The sequence below is a fragment of the Meleagris gallopavo genome, chromosome 1 (assembly GCF_905368555.1).
Source record: "Meleagris gallopavo chromosome 1, MGAL_WU_HG_1.1, whole genome shotgun sequence".
Lineage (NCBI taxonomy): Eukaryota > Metazoa > Chordata > Aves > Galliformes > Phasianidae > Meleagris > Meleagris gallopavo.
In genome coordinates, this window is record NC_139404.1 from 29,850,426 (window position 1) to 29,873,548 (window position 23,123).

The 23,123-nt window shown below is 37.0% G+C and overlaps 1 protein-coding gene across 3 annotated transcripts in view; it reads left to right on the plus strand.

Moving 5' to 3' along the window:
• Positions 1-23,123, plus strand: part of TMEM117 (transmembrane protein 117) — a 202,033-nt gene that overhangs the window by 140,523 nt on the left and 38,387 nt on the right. For all 3 annotated transcript variants that reach the window (XM_085219810.1, XM_085219824.1, XM_085219817.1), the window contains exon 6: positions 21,156-21,315. In XM_085219810.1, coding sequence (XP_085075936.1) covers positions 21,156-21,315 — 160 coding nt within the window. The remainder of the gene's footprint in view (positions 1-21,155; positions 21,316-23,123) is intronic.

Consider the following 23,123-nt stretch of genomic DNA (forward strand, 5'->3'; position numbering starts at 1 on the left):
TTTCTTTCTTTCTTAATAGATGTCTTGATGCTTTACCATCTTTTCTGGATTTTTTTTTAAATTTTTTTTAGTAACACTTAAGAAACCACGGTAGCAGTTAAATGCTGGTTTGGTTTAATTTCAGACAATGTATCTTTGAGGTACTTTCTCTAAATGGAAGTTATCTCAGTGAACATGGTGAATTTCTCATATGCAGTAATCAAAGTCAGGAGCTTCAGTAAACATTGTATAAACAAAAATAGCATTATCATGGTACCAGATATTTTCCATCTTTTCAGATTCTTTACCTACTGAAATAAATGATCTTTTCCTTGAAGAAAACCTCGAATGCGGTTTACTGTTGTTTGTCTTGCATTGATGATTACTTTGGTACATTGGTGAGCGCAGCAATGACTTTCATGCAGACAAAGAGTAAACCTTTCTGGATTTCTATGGGAAGGACATCAGCCCTTCTTGTCCATGATGGCCAAAGGGGTAATGCAAATCCAGGGGCAACCATCTGAAAACATATATTCAATCTAGAGAGAGACACATCTTTTTGGAAGCTTTGTTTCTTACACTCTAGGTCATTGCTTCCCCATTTCTTTTTTAAATACTCTCCTGTTGCAGAATAACTTTATTTTAATTTCATTAAGGGAAAAATATAGTTTGGAAGGCGGAAGACAAAGGCAAAAAAATGGTCAGAAATTGCATTAAAACAAGAGGAATTCATGTCAATTTCCTACCTTGCTATTGCATCTTTCGTTTATTTATAGATGCACTGAAAATAAAAGCATGATTCTTATTTTAAAGATACTACCTATAGCTTTCTCCCAGTGCTCAAAAAATGTTCTCTTTGAGAGATCATGACTACATTATTTCTGGCGCAAACTCTTGAACCTATCAGTTTTATCATACATTGAGGAGTTGTATGATAAGTAGAATGTGCCTTTTTTTCTTTTTCATTTCTTTCTTTCTCTGCCTGCTCATGGTCTGAACCTATTATTTAGATCAATTATTTTAAATTTTTATTTGAATTTTTACCTAATTGGAACGTAGTGGGAACTTCTAATAACAAAGTGCCCTAAGGTGTCTCTACTATGAACTGAACTAAATAATTTTAAAAATTTAGTAGATTAATTTCCTATAAGCAGCCACCCATGACCAGTGTTTCAAAACAAACAACGATTAAGAATGCACTCATTTAGACTCTCTACCCTGCTGATGTTGTGTAGCCCAAGAACAAGTGAACTCTTCACCCTAAGGAGGTTTGAGTCTGGAATTCAAATTTTAAAAAGAAAAATAACTCAGAGATACATTAAATACTTCATCTAGAAATGCAATTTTCTGCTCACACAAAGCAGGATATCAGGAAGAAAAATAGCCCTTGACACGTGCTCAGCCTCAAGTTATTTGCATGCTTTGACCTGACCTAATTGACTAAAATATTCCAGGCCTATTCGTATAGTGCAGAAAGATAGGTCTTGGTCAAGGAAATAAAGAGGGGCATGTTTTCAATGACAGTAAACAAGCTGAAAAGATCTCATTTGACTTTTAAATAATTCATTGAGTTGCAAGAACCATAGTTTAGGTAGGAAATAATCATCTTCAAATTGAGTAAATTTTATGTGGACAGACTGGAGAAAGACAACACGTACAATGGCAGTGTCATTCTTAGCGCATTGATGTTCAGGATGAAACTTCTAAGACGGAGCCAAAACAGGCCCAAGTTTCTTGTCGTAGCTCCTCTGCAGTGTTCTATCACTTGAAGTCTAATGTAACCAAGCTACTAAACCTTCAACGATAATATGATTTCAGCTATAAGGACAGGCTAAGAGAGCTGGGGCTTTTCAGCCTGCAGAAGAGAAGACCTGGGACGCCTTATAGCAGCCTTCCAGTATCTGGGGGACTTCAGGAAAACTGGGGAGGGACTTTTTATGAGGGCAGGAAGTGGCAAGACCAGAGGAAATGGTTTTAAACTGGAAGAAGGTAGGTTTAGAAATTCTTTACTGTGAGGGTGGTGAGACAATGGAACAGGTTGCCCAGAGAAGTTGTTAATTCCCTCGCTGGAATCACTCCAAGCCAGGCTGGATGGGGCTTTAAGCAGCCTGTTCTAGAGGGAGGTGTCCTGCCTATATAAGGGGACCTGGAACTACAAGATATTAAAGGTCCTTTCTAACCCAAACCATTCTATGATTCTATAATTTTCAGGGATGCCTCCGATGTATTATATTAGCTTGACCAAGCTGCATGATCATATATCCATTATAATGAAATACACTGTTAATGTAGCCATTTTTCATCTAGAGAGTAGTAGTACTGATGTTAGTTTAAATGTGTAAATATAGAGGCTTTAAGGCTGTGAAGACTTGAATGTCCAGGCTATCGAGGAGGCCAGATGGTGTCTAATGGCATTGATGGGATTGTTTCCTCAGAGAGGTATACTTAAGATATTAGCTGCCACAGTTTAAGTATACTTGTCCTTAATAACCTAAACCGGAAAAGTTTTGGTTCACAGTAGAATAATTTACATTTCACAACATTGTGACTGTTTGAACAAGACCTTTGAAACATTTAGCTTTTCCCCTTGTGCACAGCCAATTTGATAAAATTATTTGAACTTCTTAAGTTTTATTATTATGCAATGCAAAAAAATTTTACTTGCTCCCAAAGCAAATTAATTTATATGATGAAAGCATCTGGTATGTAATAATAACATTTCAAAGAAAAATGATATTATGTTTCAAAAAGATGGAGCTTTGTACTCACAATTAAACTTTGCATTAAAGTTTTGATTAGTAGAGTTCTTCAGCTGTTACTACCTGAAAGATTTCCCTGAAGGGCTATTTTGGTGTCTTCATCCAGAAGTGCCACTTTCTTCACGTGCCACAAATGTTTCAATGACTGCAATATATTTTGGCTGGTTTCAAGGAGCATACGTTCTCTTTTAATCTGTACATAACCTCAATTAGTGTTCAGGTCAGTAAGTGGGAAGACATTTATGAAATCAATCATTTTGGGTTAAGGAGTACACATACTGCAAGTGTACTAATGGAATGGAAATAATGCCTGGAACATCTCCAGAAGAGTCATAGTCTCAATGGAGCAATTAAATATGTATGAAGAATGTTTGCATTGAAGTTCAAACACATCAGCCTGAGGCTTATATTTTTGGTTTAATTTATTCACAGCCTTTCTGTGTACTGCTGCTTGATGCTCCAAAAACACTTCTGCACACTGCTTCCTGCATCGTCTGTGTGTCCGCAGACTGACAGATACAGTGGCAACTGCTATTTTTAATCACCATCTCCAGAGCAATGAGTAGACTGTAGTAGAAATGTGCAGTGTTATTATGCAGGTTAATAGATTTTGTTCATTAATATATTCCTCTACCAATCATTGTAAGGGAAGTGGTATTCAGAATTAATTTAGACAGTGTTTGAGTATTTAGCAAAACTTCATAGTCTGAACACTCTGGCATTACTAGGTCTTCAAATTAGGGTATTGCATAGTATGCCTGTATTACATGTCTTCATATCACTGCTTTTATTCTTCATGGAAGAGATGCTTGTACTAAAGCTAGAGGCTGCTTTTCAGTATTGTCAGTGAATACTGGAGCTCTTTAAAAAGGTAGTGGTAATATTTTCTGATATTTACAGTTCTTTGCAAAACATATGAAGAAACAAATGCTCTTGTCAGTAATAAATAAAACTAAAGTATTTGGGCTTTGTAAATAGATTCTGATTATTTTCATGACTCTTGGTTCTATATTTTGTCACTGATCAGAGAGCACCAGCGTATTTGTTGGTTCATTTGTTATCAGTTCATAAAGTATGAATAAATGAGATTGTCATATAACTAAGCTTTGAGCTACTGGCAAAACATCTGAGCAATCAGTGTCTTAAAAGGATTGCTGGTAATGTAATTGCTTGTGGAAAATGTATATATGTGTCTCCCATCTGAAAACAACACCATCTTAATATGTTGTTTAAGCAACGATATTAGTGGAATGAGAGCACACACTAGTGATAGGTATTTATATAAACACTGAACTAAAGCCAGAAATGTAGTTTTGTTTCTTTAGCTAGTTTCAAGGCTGTTTTAAAACAAAGCTTACTTTCTAATTACACTGTAGTTATTTTATTAAAAAAAATAGAATTGTGAGACCTCAAAGCTTCCAGTAGAATTTTGTTTAGTCTGAAGAAAAATCTGTTTATGTATGTCCATTAATAGCATCTATAAACCAGCTAATATTAATACCACTAAAGCTCACAAAAAATGAGGTGCTAATATGACCACTATTACTAGAAATGCCAGGGATACGTAATGGGACTGCCCTCAAGTCATCCTAGAGAAGCAGAATCAATTTAGTGTCTTCAGTTCAGGCACAGAATGAATGATCGTGGTGATGCAAAATTAAGGAAACCTCTATGCTTGTGAGAAGTTGTGGTCAATGTCTTTTGATACGTACTTTAACAAGCAAGTCAGTTGACTTTTCCTAGTGTCTAGAGAAGAAATGTCCCCATAAACATATTGAAACAAACATCAGACCTTCATATTTTTTTAAATCAATGGTGAAAGCCCAGTAGTCTTCAGTGGAAATGTAATATTCTTTTGGATATTGACGGCTTTTTTTTTTATTTTATTTTTTTCCCAATTAATTCTAGAGATGTCTTTCCAAAATGTTGGTCATTGTTTGTTTTTTGTTTATTTTTTTTCCCTTATTTTCTGATTTTGAGTAATAATAATATTCCTAAAATTCATATCCTTGTGATGTTTGCATCAGAATCCTGATTGAGTTATTTCTTACAATACATGGGCAAATAATTGGCCTTTCTCGGTGTAAGAAGTTGTATGATTACTCTTGGTAGCATGGCATTCTAGACTGTAACATTTAATAAGTGTCCTATGACAGCATGACATTTGTTATGTTTCATGGTAACAAGGTCAGGTTAATAAAAGGATACTGGTATGTGTGCTCAGAAAATATGAAAAACATTTTACCCTTCTGGGAAAATGAGCAATAGCCAAAGTAGTTATACCTTCACTATCTGAATGTACTGTGTGCACTGGAATTGCATGGTCACAACCTGAACCAATGGTTGAGCACCAGATGAGAAAGTGTGGCTAAACCAGGGACTGCAGGTGCAAGCAATGCACCTGAGTGACTGGAGGGGATGGAGTCTGGATCCACCCCTCCTCACCCACATTTAAAGGTTAGCAGCTGAAAGAGCAGTATCTCTCTGGGTAGAGATTGTAGTTTTCATGTTTTGTCATGGGTTATTGGAAGGGGGAACTTTTTTTTTCTTTTTTTTTTTTTTTTAATAGCATGCTGTTGCTCTGTAGGGTTTGTATCCTACTGGGAGGCACTGTCATCACCTTCTTTTGCTGTACTCTATGCTGTATTAGTATTTTAAGCACCTAAGATGTCTTTGATTTTTATCTGTGTGGTATTTGTTTGGCTTGTGATACTGTGTAAGATCAGGCCATTTAAATGTAATTATCTGATATAGATTTAGGTTCCTACTTTAGAGATAAGATCAAATGGTACTTCAATGAAAACACCTCGTCAGGTCATTCTCCGTACCATGTGAAGTTATCACTTATTTGATCTGTCCATCCTGTTACCCCCATCTTAGAATGCTAATTATGCCAGTGGTGCAGCAGTTTGCACAGGCAAAGTGTGCAGGGGTGGCACAAGGCAGACCACTGCCAAGAATATGCCACAGCTTGAAAAGAGCATGTCCTGTTTTCCACTGTTGCTCTTTCACATGGACGTGAATAATGCTGTAAGCCAGAGTACGGGCAGAATCAAAGAAGAATATAAAGCCCTATGGCCAGAGAAAAACAATGGTGCCCAAGTTATCTTCTTTTCAGTTTTTCCAGTTAGAGGAAAGAGGGAAGCCAGAAAAGGACAGGTCATAGTGGGTTATCCTCCACATCTATTCTACCTTTATGCAGCCACATATGCAATAATGTGTTCAGTTCTGAGTATTAGGACTTGGTTTTGGCATCAAATGTTACTTTACTGTGAAATTATCTAACAATTAAAGGAGAATTTCAGTTTGCTATATCCTGTTATATTTTTTTCAGTAGTGTATGTACTAAAACAATCATTAGCCAATCTTGGATTACAAAGTACGGACTTAAAATTATTTCTCTCTAATAAAGTGCAATAATGGAAGTAAGAAGCTCTTAACAGTACGTAATCATTTCAGTTTTGAAGAGCTCCTGGTGTGGAGCTGTTCTGTGTGAAACTGATGGTTTGATCCACTATGGATCATGTGAATCTGTCAACGGGCATCGTCCGTTCTTTTATCATCTTTATAAAAGAGAGTTGAGGACATTTGTCCTCATAGTTTGAAGCATCGTGACTTAGCGAATAATGAAACGCTCTTTTGTTGTTGTTAACAAGTGATCTGTGTATTGTCCTTGAATTCTGCATTGTCACAAAAAAAAACTTTATATTCTCAACTCTTCCCAGTTGAGTAAATCAGTAGCTTTGCTCATTCATTACACAGCCACATATCCTGCCTTTTGAACAAATTTGATGCTAATGTAATTCCAGAATTAAACTTCTTTTGTCTCAGAATTAGGTTTATGCAAATCCAGGGAAACTATCTTTTAATTGGTAGTGAAAGTGAAAACAGCATTAATCATTGGAAGGATTGTTAAGATTTGTTCTATGACTCAGCATTTTGTCATGAACTTATGAACTATAAAAGATTCCATGCTGAACGCAGCCATGGGCATTTTGTTTTGAGGGATGCTGCCTGCAGACATGTTATGATGTGGTTTATAGCATGACTGGTTACCCTGTTCCTGTATAATCTATCTTGGAAGCAACCTTTAAATGTCAAATGGCATTTGCATATAAAAGCAGTCATCTGTTATAGAGTTTGTGGACATTATACAAACACAAACGATAGCTGGTCTCATACAATATTTCATAATATTTGAAGGGTTTTAAGTGGAAAGTCCATTCCTCCCTAAATCCAGCACTTTTGACTTAGTGAAGGTAGCCTCTGCCTCAGATGTATTCCTCCTTTGTTTTTTTGTTTGTTTGTTTGGTTGGTTGGTTGGTTTTTGTTTTGTTTGTTTTGTTTTGATGTACAGCAATGGTGTGCAGACTCTGTGATAGATTGCAAGTGATGACTGGAAAGAATCAGGACAGACTATAAATCACATTCATCTCTCAAGGCCTCCTACCTAGAGGTGGCAGCTATCTTTAAGGCTCCCAAGGAAGAACATAATGCCAAAAAACTGAGTGAAGAATTGGCCAAATTAATTTAATGTCTTGTCTGTACCGTGACTAAATAATCAAAGTTAACTTTGTTTTGATTAACAAAGTTGATCAAAAAGGCTTAAGAAAGCTTTCTGAAAGACTATATCTAATCCTTAGTTTTACAGCCTTTGTGAAATGGATGTAGGCATTTTCACTGCAGCTGTCCAAAAGCTTGACTCATCCTAGTCTCTCCAGTTGTTGATCAAGGAAGCCATGTCTTTCCAAATGCTGATCTGTTTCAAAGTCTTATCAACAATATATAGGTTCTATGTTTTGAGGGAAAGTGTGGCATTCTAAAATATAATCCTTCCAGAAGTTCTCTTTGAGTTGCTCCCGGTAGGTGCTTGCTGGAAATAGCAGTCATGCAAGTGTTGGGGATGTGTAGGCTTTTATGCTTTTCAAATGTATGTTGAAGTGTTTTGTAGGAAGAAAAGGTTTGTATAGCTGTAAGACTGGAGGGGACTTCATCAGCTTTGAGTGAAGTATTTGACAGAATATTCTGTTAAAACACAGAATATGTATTTGGCAGAGTTTGGATTGGTAAAATATCTATTAAACTGAAGGTCTCTTTAGCACTATCTGTGCTGTTTTGAGCTCAACATGATCATGAATGCAAAGTAAAATTTGATGAAGTTCATATTGTATGTGAGTTTTTGGAAGTTGGGTAAATACCTAACACGACCTGTATGTGGTCATGTTTCTAAAAGCTCACCTGTTTCATGTGCAAGGGAAAGGGCTGTTCCCCCTCTCTTCCTCCCCGTTCTAGCCTGGCTCCAGTTAAAGAACTGCCTTGTTAGACCAGTGTTAGAGGTAGGATTCTTTTTTTTAATACTTTTTGTGATTAATTGTAATCCTGATGGAGACAAACACTAACAGAAAAACATGGGAGAAGCAACAAGTGGCACTCTAAGAGAAAAAAAAAAGAAAACTGAAGCCTTTTTGCACTTGCCAGCAATCCACTCTGCCTGAACTCTGTAGTGTCATCTGGCATTGCACTGTGCCCCCGCGCAAGTTTGTGCTAAGATATCCACAGTCATTTGCATGCATTCTAGATGACCAAAACATCATCACATCTTAGGGTCAGGGAGGGCATATTACGGATTACAGAATGCCTTGAAATTCATGCAGGATGTTAACTAAAAGTGAAAGGTAGGAGATTTGCATGTTGGTTATTTTTAACTACAATTACAGGGGATGAATCTAGCAAATTCAGAGCATGAGGTGTTGAAGAGACTGACTGAGGCTGAGAAGCAAAGGGTGACATTACTTCAAGAGGAGAGGGACCTTTACTTACACTTTGAGAATCCTGCAACAAAACTTTTTGAGAATACTGAAACATTCAGAAATGCATCACTTTTGATTAAAATTTCATTGAGAAAAGTTTCTCATCTGTGGGAGGGAATTTCTGATCAAAACTGATGAGATCCACTCTCTTCAGAATAGCCAATAGCATGGTAATCCACAGGGATGAGTGTTCATCTGAGCCTCTGCACTTTTTAGTGGCAAGGGTGAAGAAGCCTTTGTTTGGGTTTACTGGAGCTTGTTTCCTCCAGAAGTTACTGAAATTAGTGAAGGACTAGCTTACATGGCTTTGTCTGAAATACTGACAAGCTTCTTTGTGAGGGGGACATTGCCATTTCCTGACACAAAGTTTAACCAAGCAGCATTTCACACTTGTAAAGAGAAAACAAGAAAAGCCAGAGCTCAGCTTGTGTTGACACTGATCAGTGTAGTAACAGACAATGAAAGACTCTTTTAGGTGTGTCAATAACAAGAGGAAGTCTACAAAAAACTGATACTTGCCGATCACCTAACAAGTATGAATGAATAAAAAGTGCAGTAATTCATGCCATTTTTGACTTGGCTTTTGATATTAATGCCCTGCTTTGGAAAGTCTTGTGTCTTTCTTGTACTGGAAGACCCAGAACTGGACACAATCACCAATGCTGAGCGGAGGAGGAGGATCACCTCTCGACCGGTTGGTGGTACTTGGCAACCAATACCATTAGCCTCCTTGACAGCAAGGGAACATTTCTGATTCATGTCAAAGATGGTGTTTACCAGGACTCCCAGGTTGTTTTGTGTTTACTGATGTGTTTCTTGTGCTGTATGCGGTGTTCTGGATGTGATCTAAAAAGTACTGAGTAGTGACACATAATTATTTCCCTTGATCCACTGGCCTGTTACTATCATGTTGGACTACTGGGATCTCTACTGCTGGTGCACACAGCCAGATCTTGCTTAGCTTGCTTTCTACTAAATCTTTTTTTTCCACTGAATAAGATGTATACTCTCTGAAAGACTTTTTTTGCATGAAAATACATTGCCCAAGATGCAAAATTACAACAAAAAGCTTTATTTTTCTTGTTTGTATACCTTGGAGTTGCATTGAAAATACATTTAATCATAATGTAATCAACTTGTTAGATGAAAGAGCCTGCATTTGTTCAAAATGCTTTGGGAAAAAACACAACACATTAAAGAGTGGTTCTAAACAGTTGGATTTTATTTTGAACTGTTTTGCACAAGTTTAATTGTAAAAGACAACACTGTGTCGTAAAGTTACATCTCATAGATATCACAATGTATGAAACCTAAAATAATGAGAAATTTCTTATTCTCTCAAACAACTGTATAGTTAAAATATACAACTAATCTAATCCAGAACATAGAGAGCTATTAAACTACTATGATTAGCTTACTTTGATTTTATCTGTGGTTTGTTTGGTTGTTTTTTTTTTTGAGTGTGAATATAACATTGTATGGAAATTGGTGAGGATATGAACGTGTATCTTACAGTTCTCCCACCAGCTCTTATCAAAAATTTTATTTAAGAGCAGTGACAAAACAGCTAGAGAAAGGCAATGTATTCTTTAAGTTCTATATAGAAAAATCTGACTCTTTAAATCCTTAGTATTGTGTAACTTATAATCACAAAGGCAGCAGGAAATTTTATGATTTTTTTTTTTTTTCAATAACCTGCAGGGATAATTTTAACACTAAAACATAAGGATGCTATGCATTTCAATTTTCTAAAATGTGCTTTCTAAAAGCCAAAAAAAAAACAAAAAAAAAAACACCAACCTACAAAACTATCTTTTTACTGACATTTTTCATTAGATAGTTTCTAAATAGAATCTTTTTCTTTGAAGATGGGTTTTGACAATTCCTAAATAAATTGTATTTTTTCTTCATTTCAAGCAAACTTTTCCCTGTTTTTTTGGAGAAAAAAAAAAATACAGTGCTTTATCAGTTATGAGATTTAGGTGCCTGGTATTTATGTCTCGATAATGGCTCCTACTACAGCCAGCAAAGCTCTGACCAGTGCAGGCAAGGGACATTCATGTTGCCCCAAGCAGAAACTTATTTTCAGTCTCATGAATGGTTTTCTAGGCTCCACAGACTGAACAAAGAGGGGATTCAGATACGTAAATAAAGTCATCAAGTACATACAACTTGAAATGCTTTATATTTTTAAAGAGATACAGAGACCTGGCAGGTGTGGTGCAGGACTTTTACCACAAGGTCAAGCAAGTGCTCCATATCACTCTAGACATGTATACTTTGGCAAATGAATGTCACACTAGATCTCCGTTGGCTGTAATGACAGATTAGATGTTAGCTCACATATAAATTTCTGACTGAATCTGAATTGCTTATAGAATGTTCTATTTGTACTGAATTAAACCATATGTAAAAGTTCTGTCTATTAAAAAAAAAAGAACAATTGTTTATACATATAGCTGAAGTGTGGCAGAGTTCACTAATGAGTGGGAAAAAAAATCAGAAATTTAAATGCAGGAAATAATGAGTTTATTATATCCCAAAGTACACATAGCAGACCTGATTCAGTGTTGTCCATTGTAGTAAAGATTTGATCAACGCTAAAGTTTTGTTAATTATGTAATAAAATTTGAATAAGATGATTCTGCGATTATGAGTTAATCATATAATCAGAGAATGGTCTGAGCCAGAAGGGAGTTTTAGAGCTCATCTAATTCCAACTCCTCTGCCTTGGGCAAGGACACCTTCCACTACACTCCATTCTCAAAGACTCATCCAACCTGGCCTTGGACCCCTCCAAGATGTGACATCCACAGCTCCTCTGAGCAACCTATTCCAATGCCTCACCATCCTCATCATGAAAGGTTTCTTCCTTATATCTAATCTAAATCTTACCTTCTTTCAGTTTAAAACTGTTACCCTTGAATCTTGTTACAGGCCTTATTAAAGCATCTTCTCTGTTTGTTATGCCTCCTTATGTGTTGAAAGACGACAACAGAGTCTCCTCAGAACCTTGTCTTCTCTAGGCTGAAGAACTCTGAGTATTTCAGTATTTCAGCTTCCTCATGAGTTATGTAGCCCTCCTCTGGATCATCTCAAACAGGCCTGTATCTTTCTTGTACGGGGGACTTTAGCGTTGGATGAATAACAATTTAGTAAGTAAACTTCTTCATTAAATAATGCATCAGTTCATTTATTTTTATAGCTTATCTGAGTTGTATTGTGTTAATTGAATCTTCAACATCCTTTGAAAGTCAGTCAGTTTTTCTTAAACTGACTGTGAGTCCAGATACCCCAGAGCATTGCAAGACTTAAAAATCTGATGCTAAATCCACACTTACACTCTTGCTTATTTTTAAAACTAGAATTTAAATTTAGAATTTAGAACGAGAAATAACATCCTCCTATAAATATGAAGAACTTAATTTTAGGCTTATAGGATAGCATTTGGTGTACTGTCTTTGTGTATTCTTAACAGGAATTGTCTTCTAATTTAAAAAACTTTTTTTTTTTTCCATTTCAAAAGCTTTTTGCCATTTTAAATTACACTGATGTAAAGACTTTTCTGATAACTGAGAAGAAGCGGCCAAGAACATTGTTACTCAGAACCTATGATATTTACTGGAAACATGGAAAACCAAAGTCCCTGTTCTATATTTTGGAACATAATCTTATGTCTTTACCTCAAGGTGAATATTAAGCCTTTACCTCACTGAGTCTGGACTGAAAATAACAGAAGAAAGTCATAAGAAGGTGTCAAGGGACATGGTTTAGTGATAACTATTGGTCATAAGAGGATGGTTGGACTAGATAATCTTGTAGGTCTTTTCCAACCTTGGTGATTCTGTGATTCTATAAAGGGAAAATTGTGGGAAATTGGTGTCCAGACAATTGTATTATTTACTTGCTTATACAAAGTAGACAAACTTCAACTGGAGAGATTGAACAAATATTGTCGCGTAGTATCCAAAAGCCTAGTTATGGTGGTATTCAACTGATCAAATGCCTGCTCTGAATCACACAGAACAAGTATTTGCCCTGGCCTGTTTTCCCCACCTCTTGCAGCTGATATAGTGCCCTAGCTCCTGGTTCCCTGAGTGCATTGAGATGCAGGAATTGTGCCCAGTTTTGACAGCATTCCTCACAATGCTGAAATCAGATTTCCTGTATTGATGAACTGCACTCACCTGCTTACAAACCTTTTTCACTGAGAAATGCAAGGCAGATTTATCCTAAGTCACTGCTCTGAGAACGATTTTGAAGTTTGTTTGTTTCTTGAGCTGACTGTCTTCCAACCCCATCCTGTTGACAGAATAGGTGATGTATCCATCCAAAAGTAAACCAGAAGAACCCTTCTCCTTATGTAGAATTCTGTGGGTTTTTTTTTTTTCCAAAATGCATTCCTCTGGAATTCAGCACTTAACTTCTAACTTTGGAAGCTGAGCGTGAACTGGAGTGCCACAGATACAATTCATGTGAATCCTATACTACCTTGTGTATGGTAGGTATTGATTGCAAATATTTTTACAAGCAAGACTGTGAGCCTCCATAAACTGTTTTTTCTTTTCTTTGTCACAGGTAGGAAATGCCATTTGAGACTTAAAGCTTATAGCTGATTAATTTAATTTAAATGAGCTGGTGTTTGAAATAGATAACACTTTCATTTTAGTAAATTAATGATGTGGCAAGAGGAAACTCAAAGATGCTTCTACCTATAATACAAACTGATGCTCTCTAGAATTCTAATATTTTGCCATGTGATTACATTTCCTAATCTTATTCACTTTATTACACAAAACATAGCAAAGTGCTTTCTCTGTACATTAACATAAATGTAATTTCAGACTTTATACAAATCTTTGTACAAAAATCCCAAGTAGATCTGGAATCATATTGGTACACTGTAATAAATTCACAACTGTCACAGTCTATCCATAGAAGCAAAGGAAGCTTTGCTGGAGAGGAATAGCTTTTCTTTGCCAAATGGATATAATTGGAAAATGAGCTAGCACTTCTTATATTCATAAAGATGTTTTTCATTTTTCTAAGAATAATGAATATTTAAAATGCGGAATAAACAGTTTCAATTGTGTCTTGTACAAAGAGTTCTTTATTCTCTATGTGGTCCAGTTTCTTCTGCTCACCAGGCAGAATGACAAGCATAGACTAGAAGACTTTAGCAGGAATACAAGGCTCTCAAAATGCACAGCGTGTACTATTAATAAGCAATTATGAGCCAGTTGCAGTATAGGCTTCCCTTTGTTATTCCCTATTCAAGATAGAAAATATTTCAGAATTGACAATTTCAGAATGGATATTTCAGAACTCCCAGTTACTTATCCATTAGTCCCCGCTGTAGGACAGAAGTCAGAAATATTCCATTGAGAATTTTTTTAAAAAACATAATGCAATTCAATGTTTTTTATTAAAAACAATTTTCTTTTAATTGGTATTTAACTTTAGGTAAATCGATCTTTTTGATGGTAATGTACTATCATCCTCTTACTTATGCCTGTACATCATGCCATGAGGTATGTGGAGCTCTGAAATCTGATGGTGTTATTATTCCTTGTCTCTTCCACACATTTGTCCCCTGAAATGGAAGTATCTCTCTGGAATCTCACCTAAGTGGGTTCCAGTAGTGGATGGAGGTGCACTCAGTTCAGTCCACAAGACGCACGCACGTTGTCTGTCTCTCAGCACCATTTCCCTTCATGGCAATGCACCATGCTGCTGAACTGCAATAGTTGCTGGTGGGTGCAGGCAGAGCTCCCAGCCCGCTGCTCTCTCTCCTGGTGGAGCTCTGTCCTACCCAGGGCAGGAGAGCAGAGAACAGCTGGAGTCAGAAATCCATGCCACTCCAGGGAACCCAGATGCCTTTCACCAGCACAGCATCTGTCCCTTGCAATTGCTTAATTGCAGAAGTGGTTCTGACACAAGCAACAGGCAGACGAAATATTTTATTTTAAACAGGTTTAGAGTTGCTATTTTTGACAGATTTAATAACAGAACCCTTCCTAATTAAAACAAGTGAAATAAAAAGTGCTGGCATTTGCGTATGAACATCTGCAGTAGCATTGTTCTTTATCGTTATTGTACACTCTGGGACAGTATGTTTGGCCAGTGCTGACTCTCAGATTAAGAATTATGGAAAGTATTTAACTTGATGGATGATCTCGTTTTCCTGAGGGCTGGAAAACACTCTTAAATATCAAGAGCAATAAAATTAGTTCCTCCTTTTCTGTATCCATTTTCACAGGGTGCTTTTAACTATTTTGTCAGATTCGTGAAAAATTGACGATATAAACCACCACAACTGAAAACATAAATAACAATTTATTAAATATTGATTAGAATTGCTTTTCTGTTTCCTACACGCCATCTGAAGCTGGAAGTTTTGACAAATAGTGGCTAACTGCCTGGTGGTTCTATTTAGTGTTTAAATGTACTCAGAATATATGCTTGTTAGTTTATTTATTTAGTAAGCCCATGTATGTTATTATATATTGTATTGATTGTATACACTCATTTCTTTAATGAACAATAATAGAAATACAGAATTTAAGATTTAATTTTGTTGTTAATGTCTCAAATGTATGTGGTACGAAGCAATATCTAGAATTCTTCTTAGCTATGTTTAGCAATTTCTAAATAACCCAGCTTAGTGGAAATTATGGGTCAAAGTGTGATGAAAAGTTATCGCAATACAATGTCATATAAATCTGTGAGCTACTTTTGACTCAACAAAGGTGGGTTTTTTTCTGGAGAAGTTATGGTCAAAGGGCAAGATATTGCTTTTTGCCTCTTGGAAAAGACAAAATGAAGAAGAGGAAAATAGTCAGAGTTTGCCTTTCATCTCTTCAGTCGATCTTAGCAGAATTCTTGCTATCTGATCATCAAAGCTACAGCTTCATAAAAGATTTGGCAGAGGGTCATGCGAGACAGAAGAAAATTCTAAGTAGCTCCAAAAAGAGCAGCTCAAAGTTGCTAGTAAATTGAAGGTAGTATTATCTTCCCCTTGTGTATGCTTGGGCAAAGAACTGTATTTGATATTTGAGCAGTGAAAAGCTTTGCTTTCACTGTGTGACAGTTTGAGAAATGAAGTTTCATCACTGGCCAGAACTTGTTTTAGTGGTACACTTTGTCCTGTTGATTTTGACGTGAGGAGTAGGATGTTCAGATTGGAAGCAGTTCTTGTTCCCAACATTAAAGTTTTCTGTGAGCTTATATATATATATATATATACACATAAATGTATTTCTTAGCTTGTCTTCATATTCCTATATGCAAATTCTGTTTTGTTCAGTGTTCAACTTAGTACAGACAAATAACACGGGCAGGAAGCTTGTTGTGTTCCCTCAAGATGTGGCTGGATATAGTCAGAGGTGCTTCTGGCATAGTTCTGGAGAGAATGTGCTGTGGAGGGAGAATTCCTGGTGTGGAATTTGAGGGTGTCCTCAGGCAGTCAGGACCTAAGATGACCACAGCACATTGTATCTTCTCTCAGGCAAGACTTGAGAACATCAGTAACTTCATGCTTTGCACTAATCTAATGAAGTAATCACAGGCAAGTCAGCCTTCCAGTTTGAACTGCCTTTGTCATGGCCCATAATGTTACTGAGTGAAAACATGCGCTTGGCATGGACAGTTTGCAGATATTGTTGGGAAACTCTTTTACCAGTAAGGTTGGTGGCAGTGCTGTTATTTTAGAATTCAAACAAAAATAAATGATGTGCCCCCTCTACTCCTGAGAAAAAGCCAGAATTTCTTAGGTTTGCATTAACACTGGATATTGGTTGCAGTAGATTGCAAAGCACGTGTATTCTCTTCCTCTCCCTTTGTGACTTTGTGTCCCTTTTGGAGCTCTTCCTCCAGAACATACTTTCGTGTTTTGGAGTCCATCTGCTGCTCTGGCACATGGTGCTCTTTCAAGAACTGCTCAGGCATGGGATGGACGAGTGGCATTTCAGATGCCAGATTGCAGTTGCCAAGATGACAGGCAACTGGCATTCTGAACTGCACAGTCTAAGCTAAGTGATGTTCCCAGGCAAACTCTTTGAAGAGGAGTTCCCAAAGTGCTAGATTCTTATGGCAGAAGATATTTATTTCTTGCTAGTTATGGATCTAGATAATTTTTGATGTATCTGAATGCAGTTATGTGTTTAGACTGAGTGACTCCATTGCAGATCCTGGGAATAAAAAGGCTCATTGTTTTCTGCACAACTAAGTCTGGGCTCATCCTACTTGTATTTCATATGCTTACTATGGAATAGGTGCAGAATAAATGGAGAAGAGTTATGGACTAGTCTTCCAGAGCAAAGCTCCTTTAGGAGGTAACTTGATAACACAGTTACACCCAGGAGGCAATATGACAACTCCTGCTCCTGATATCCTAGAAAGCTGAGTATCACATGTTATCCCTACTATTCAGAAGGGGAAACAAGCCAGGCCTGCCAGAAGAAAATGGGAAAAGTCATTAGTTTTGCCACTATTTGATGATATCATCCATGAAGTAGACCAGAGAGTAGGAATGGAAACATCTACTGGAGAAAGATACTGGCAATGGATCTTGACAAGAAAATTTAGATTCTTACAGTGCTGTGGATGGGTTGCTCACCACGTTAGGTTTTGAGTGTTTTTCTTTCTTTTACTGAACATTTTGGATTTATACTCCTAGAAGAGATTTTTAGGAAATCTTCCCTATCCTCAGTATTTTGGAGTGTGGATGAAGGTAGCCCTGTTTTGATTTCAGATCATTGTCTGCACATCTCTGCTTACGTACAGACACTACTCTGATTTTTTTTTTTTTCAGAGAATGCATCAACTGCATCAACTGGCCCTATTTTTCTTGTATTACTTTTCTACTCTGTGATAGAATGAGTGCAGTGGCTTTGCATCCTTGATGTTTGTGTCCAGGTTATTTTTTCCATTACACTTTACGAATTTTTTCTGCTTTATTTCATGTGTTTCTGATTTCTGATATCCTGAGAAGAATTTTATATGTGATTTTTGAAAAAGTAGGAGTTATTTAAGATAAAGGTTCAGTATTTTCAACCTAGAGGCTAAAACAGGTGGATAACATTCATGATCGTCCTTGCATTTTGGACAATGTAGGTATGTATGGATGCATACAGTAAGACAAAGCACACTGCTTCCAGTGATGTTCTGTTAGCAGAGTTCCTTCTTTTGCATTAGCTGTGAAGTGCACTGCATGCCAGCCTAATGTGCACAGGGTTTATGAAGTTTGGCTAGGTGAACACATGAAGTCTATCACCTCAAAACAAAGAAGCCCAGTGCATGCTCCATGAGCACACTGTGAAATTTATGGACAGAGCAGAAAAAAATATATGATCTGATATTTTCATGAGGCAGAATAGAATATGCATGACTGCCTATAGTGCAGGTCTGACCCTTGCAAAGTGTTGGCAAACGAGGGCCAGCAGGATGGATTTAGTTTGACATGTGTGATTTGATTTGACAAATTCAAGACAAATCTCTGTCTTAGCTACCAAAGATTGTGGAGATATGAATTTTAAAAAATCACTTGCTATTAAGAGGTGCCAGGCAATAATAAGTTCCTGTCTTCAACCTTTCCCTCAGCTCAATGTAGAACTGGAGATTTTAGATTGTTACTAACAGTGATAATCATAGTTCTGACTTTTCTGGATCTACCTAATAATTTTTACTTCTCAGTATATAGTTGACTAGGACAGTGGTTGTTTTGTTTTGTTGTTGTTTCAGGAATTGTTTTTATTCTTCAGAGCACCCTTGTATCTTGGAGAATGAGGGCTTTGCTGTAAAATCTGTGTTACCATATCTGATTAGGTGACCAGGGTGCACAGTCATTCAATCCAGCAAACTGGACTTAGAAGTGAAATATGAAAGGGAATTTCCTCTGTGACAAGGAGGAAGAAGCTGCACTTCCTAATGCCTACTAGAGAGAAGAATCATCCCACTCTTGCCTTTCTCTTCATTGTCCTTCTATAAGCAGAAGATGGAGGGTTCCTCCCAGCAGTGCTGTGAGTAATGTGATGACGTAGCTCTTTCTTATTAATGTGCATTGCAAAGTAAAGGACAAACTTTGCTGGCCTATTGTGAAGTATTCCACATTTGTGTCATCTGATACAAGTCAGGTTAAGCTAAATCCTCAGCTTCTCTTAGTCCCCACAGCTCTAGGGCAGTGCTGTACTTTCACAAGAAATGGAGTGAACTCTAACCCAGATGAACTCAGTTCATAATTGCTCCCAAAACATGTATTGAGTATTTTACTGTTCTAGTATCATAGGTCAAAAATACAACTGAGTGCTAATGCAACCATCTCAAATGTATCTTTCTAACCATTTTTATCGGTCTCACGTTTTCTTACTCTATTAGCAGCCCATTTTCTGCTCCCTTCCCTCTCTGATTGACATTTGAGAACGAGTAACGAAGGGGTTTTTTAAGTGTATATGCATTTCCTCAAGGAAATCAGGGCTTCAGCACACACACTGGTCTTTGCATGCATGCTGATGAAGCATGCATAAAAATGTCTTCCTTTGCTTGCATACAAGCCAAAGTCTGACCTTATATGCTTAGAGCTCTGGCTCCAAAATGCAAATGCATAATTTAAGGGGTCTGAAGCAGAATAGCGTTGAGCATAACTTCTGGGTACATGGTTCCCATAGCAAACTGTGCAGCCTTCAACTAAATTGCTTAACTACCAAAGCACTAGGAGACATGAGTTCTGCAAAATGAGGATAAGGAAAGTCATTGCACCCAGCAGCCAGAGCAGCCTCCATCTGGCAGTAGAGAAGTGCTGAGGTCTGTGCTTTTTCTGGAGAGGTTCCTTCTCATCTCAAGTGAGAACATTTACCACCACATGTGCCAAGGTGGAACCTGTAGGTGGAACCTGTCAGCTTCAGTATTCACAGGTGAGACAGCAGCATGGCAGATGTTCTGGAAATAAGCAGGCTTGACTATTGCTGAGGTCTAATTAAGTATAATATACCTCATTCTTTTTTTTTTTTTTTCCTGGCCCAGGTGCTGGTAATGCGCTCGGGGATACTGTTATAATGCCAACTACAGTGTTAATATGACTGAATTTATTTATTAAGAATGAAAATAAATGTGCAAACATAAAGGTAGCAGCAGTAAGTCCTTTTGTGCCTCATTATATTTTGGAATAGACGGCCCATCGTGCCACAGAAGCATTGTTCATGAGTACAAATGTGTGCACAACTGCTTATGTGCTTATTTGTGCCATAAAGACACAGCCAAGACTAATGTATAAAAATGAATGTCTGCATACTGGTAGTCTGTGACTACTGCTGTACAGACTTTTCTTTTACTCTGCTGAGTACTTATTCTGATTAGAAGTGCTATAGGAAATATTCTTCACAGTTTTTACAGTCCTCAGTAGCTGAAGGAAATAAGACTTCATTGCTCTAGAACAAACTCCACAGTGCCACAATAATTTAGTTCTATGTATACATTCACATGTTGGTATGCCTCTATTACAGCATGGATTTTCTGGCAGCTCTGGCTAATGGGAAAAGCCTTGTTCCTCATCAGTTTACTGGCATATTTCCTTGCTTTCATTGAACCAGGAATTAAATCAGTTATCGTTGCCATCTGAAAGGTGGTGAGGCACTGGCACAGCTGCCCAGGGAAGCTGTGGGTGCCTCATCCCTGGGAGTATTCAAAGCCAGGTTGGATGGGGCCCCAGGCAGCCTTATCTGGTGGGTGGTAGCCCTGACCATGGCAGAGTGGGTGGAACTGGATGGTCTTTAATGTCCCCTGCGATCCAGGCCATTCAAGGATTCTGTCATTCTCTGAAAGATAGCACCAAATTGCTGCTAGAAGTGGTGTGGAACTATTTTGTAGGGATATATTAGGAAAAAATTTATTTCAATAGCATGTCACAGAATTGCATGAAGTACACAGATGTGTCTTCAGGAATTCTCACATCATTCATATGCAGGCATTGTTGCTTTTTTTAATTCACTCTTCACTGACTTCTCAGAAATAGTGTGTCAAAAAAATTGTACAGATGACATCTTAGGAGATACAGAGTGGCATCTTTCTCTACAACCCACAGAAAATGCTAAAGATTATTTTAATGCAATGAAAATTTCTTTCATACAGGTGGATGTTTTATATAAAATTCAGCCTTCACAATTAATGTCCTGTGGTTCCTGCAACTGAGAAAAGATTTTTCAAAGATTCTAATGTCCTTGGAGCCTTACAAAATATTCTCTCAAATCATTTATTTGTATTTGGTGAAGATTATATAGTCTTTGGTATATTTTAGTAGTTCTGTTTTATTTTACTTAATTGATTAACATCGCAAATAAAAAATATGGAATGAAGAACAAGAGTGATATATACCAGCCTAATTTTGCAACATGCTTTGTACTGGTTAATAACTTTCTTTTTATTGAGGGAAGAGCTGACTGCTTCCCTATTTTGAATTACATGATTTGTTTGGACACTTAGATTTCTTCAATGTCTTTTCATCAGTGGAAATATACTAATAAAGCAATGGTTGACCCCTAGAAGTAGATAAAATAGAATGCTGTATCTTCATTACAATCATATTCTCTCTGAACTACTTTTTTTTTCCCTGCAGGACGGTTCTATTTACCCTGACCTCCGTAGTTGTGCTTGTCATCACTACCGACTGGATCAGCTGGGACAAGTTGAATCGTGGATTTCTGCCAAGTGATGAGGTCTCAAGAGCATTCTTGGCTTCTTTTATCTTAGTGTTTGACCTTCTTATTGTCATGCAGGTACGTTTTCCTAACGTTCCATTCCAGCTGCCAAGGCTGCCTGCCCACTCTGTTTCCACTAGAGCACAAGATGTTTTGCCAAGACTATGTAAAGACAAGTAAATATTTAGTTTGCAATCACTATTAGTGGAGGCATTGTGTAACATCATTCTCAGTGACTTTGCAAAAACCCTCTTGGCCTTTCATGGTGAAAACATTGCTGATATCTTTTCTTAGGCTACCAAGAAGGAACTTTCCAAATTAGAATGTTTTCTGAAAAAAAAAAAAAAAGACATCAGAAAAAGAAAGAGAAGCTAGCTGTATAAATTCATAGCTTAAGTTCAAAGGAGGGAGAAATTGAGATAAAGAATGAATTATGTATTTCAAGCTTTTACAATACTCAGTATAGTACATTATAGTGGCATTTTAATAGATGAAAATTAATATTTGCTATTAAGATTCCACTTTCCACTTTGATATGAACATTTATGTACTTTCTTTGATGGCAGGTACTCGTATGCCTTCTGATAGTGAGGGTAGCAAGGGAGATAATTCCCTGTAGTCTGCCCAATGTCTGCTCCTTTGAATCTAGCTGTTAAGAAAGGTGTCTGGGTCACAAGTGTGTAGCCAAAAAACTTTCTTTGTATGATGCTGTGCACTACCCTTTGATTTTTCGGTAGTGTGAGTCTTCTGTGAGAAACTCACCCAGTGCCCTGTGAAGAACAGGGTCATTTGGGCTGAGGCAAGGAAAAGGAATGTCAAAGCCTGAATGGCTTTTGCTGTTAGTTCTAGACATGCTAGGCTGTAAAACTGAACCTTAGCAAAGAATCTGAGAACTGATGGGTCCTTTCTCTCCAATATATTATTAACTGACTCTGCCAGAAAAGACTATTTCTGAGACAGTTAGGTCTCTTTAATGAGATATCTATTACTTGTGTAATTATCATAGAGGTGACACTGCACTGGCACTCAGAATTTATCACTGCTGTACCAAGGCTGCATAATGTTGAATAGTTCGGTTTTATTTTCCAATGTCCACCACTGTTCAGTGTTCGCTGTTGTTCATGGTTAGGACAAAAAGGATGGGAAATGGAATTCTATTTCAATTTCTAGCTTTCTGGTGTTTTCTTCATTTCACGTTTTGTTTTGTTTACTCTTTCAAAAAGATTCAAGGGAATGTAAAATAAATGATTGTACTTCATAGGGCTATAATGAAAAAGTGAATGAAAATACGTGACACGTCAAGCTGCACTGAATTTGATATTGTTTGCCAGGTAGAGAAACAGACCTGTCTTGATGTCAAATAATTATTGTCATCCTTTTGACTTTGAAAAATGGAGCTCCAGTACCTCCACCTTGGAGTCGCTGAATTCAGGGAATTTTATTTGAAACAGCCAGTCCTAAATACTATTTCATTTTTTTTGCAACAGCAAAGTGAGAGTCTCCTCTTAATTGCATTTCTGACTGATGATAGTGTGATTGACTTATTTATTTATTTAAAGTTATTTATTTGGCATGTGAACTAAGTTTGGCATGTTTTATTTATAGTGTAGTTCTAGCATCATTGCCGTTCTACTACAATAAAATCAGATTTAGACAGCAAAGCATTAAATCACAAGTAAAAATGATCAGGATCGTAATTATTTGACTAAAGTGTGCTTTAGAATTAAACATTTCCAGAAATTCTTTTTTATAGTGTTGCCCGTTTCCAGATATTTTTTGTTTTTCAGATTTAACAAACTATAGCAGCAAACTGATAAAATTAGCTACAAAAAAATTCTTGGCATTATTTCTGTTTGAAGCTGATGTTAAATAAGAACACAAATGAA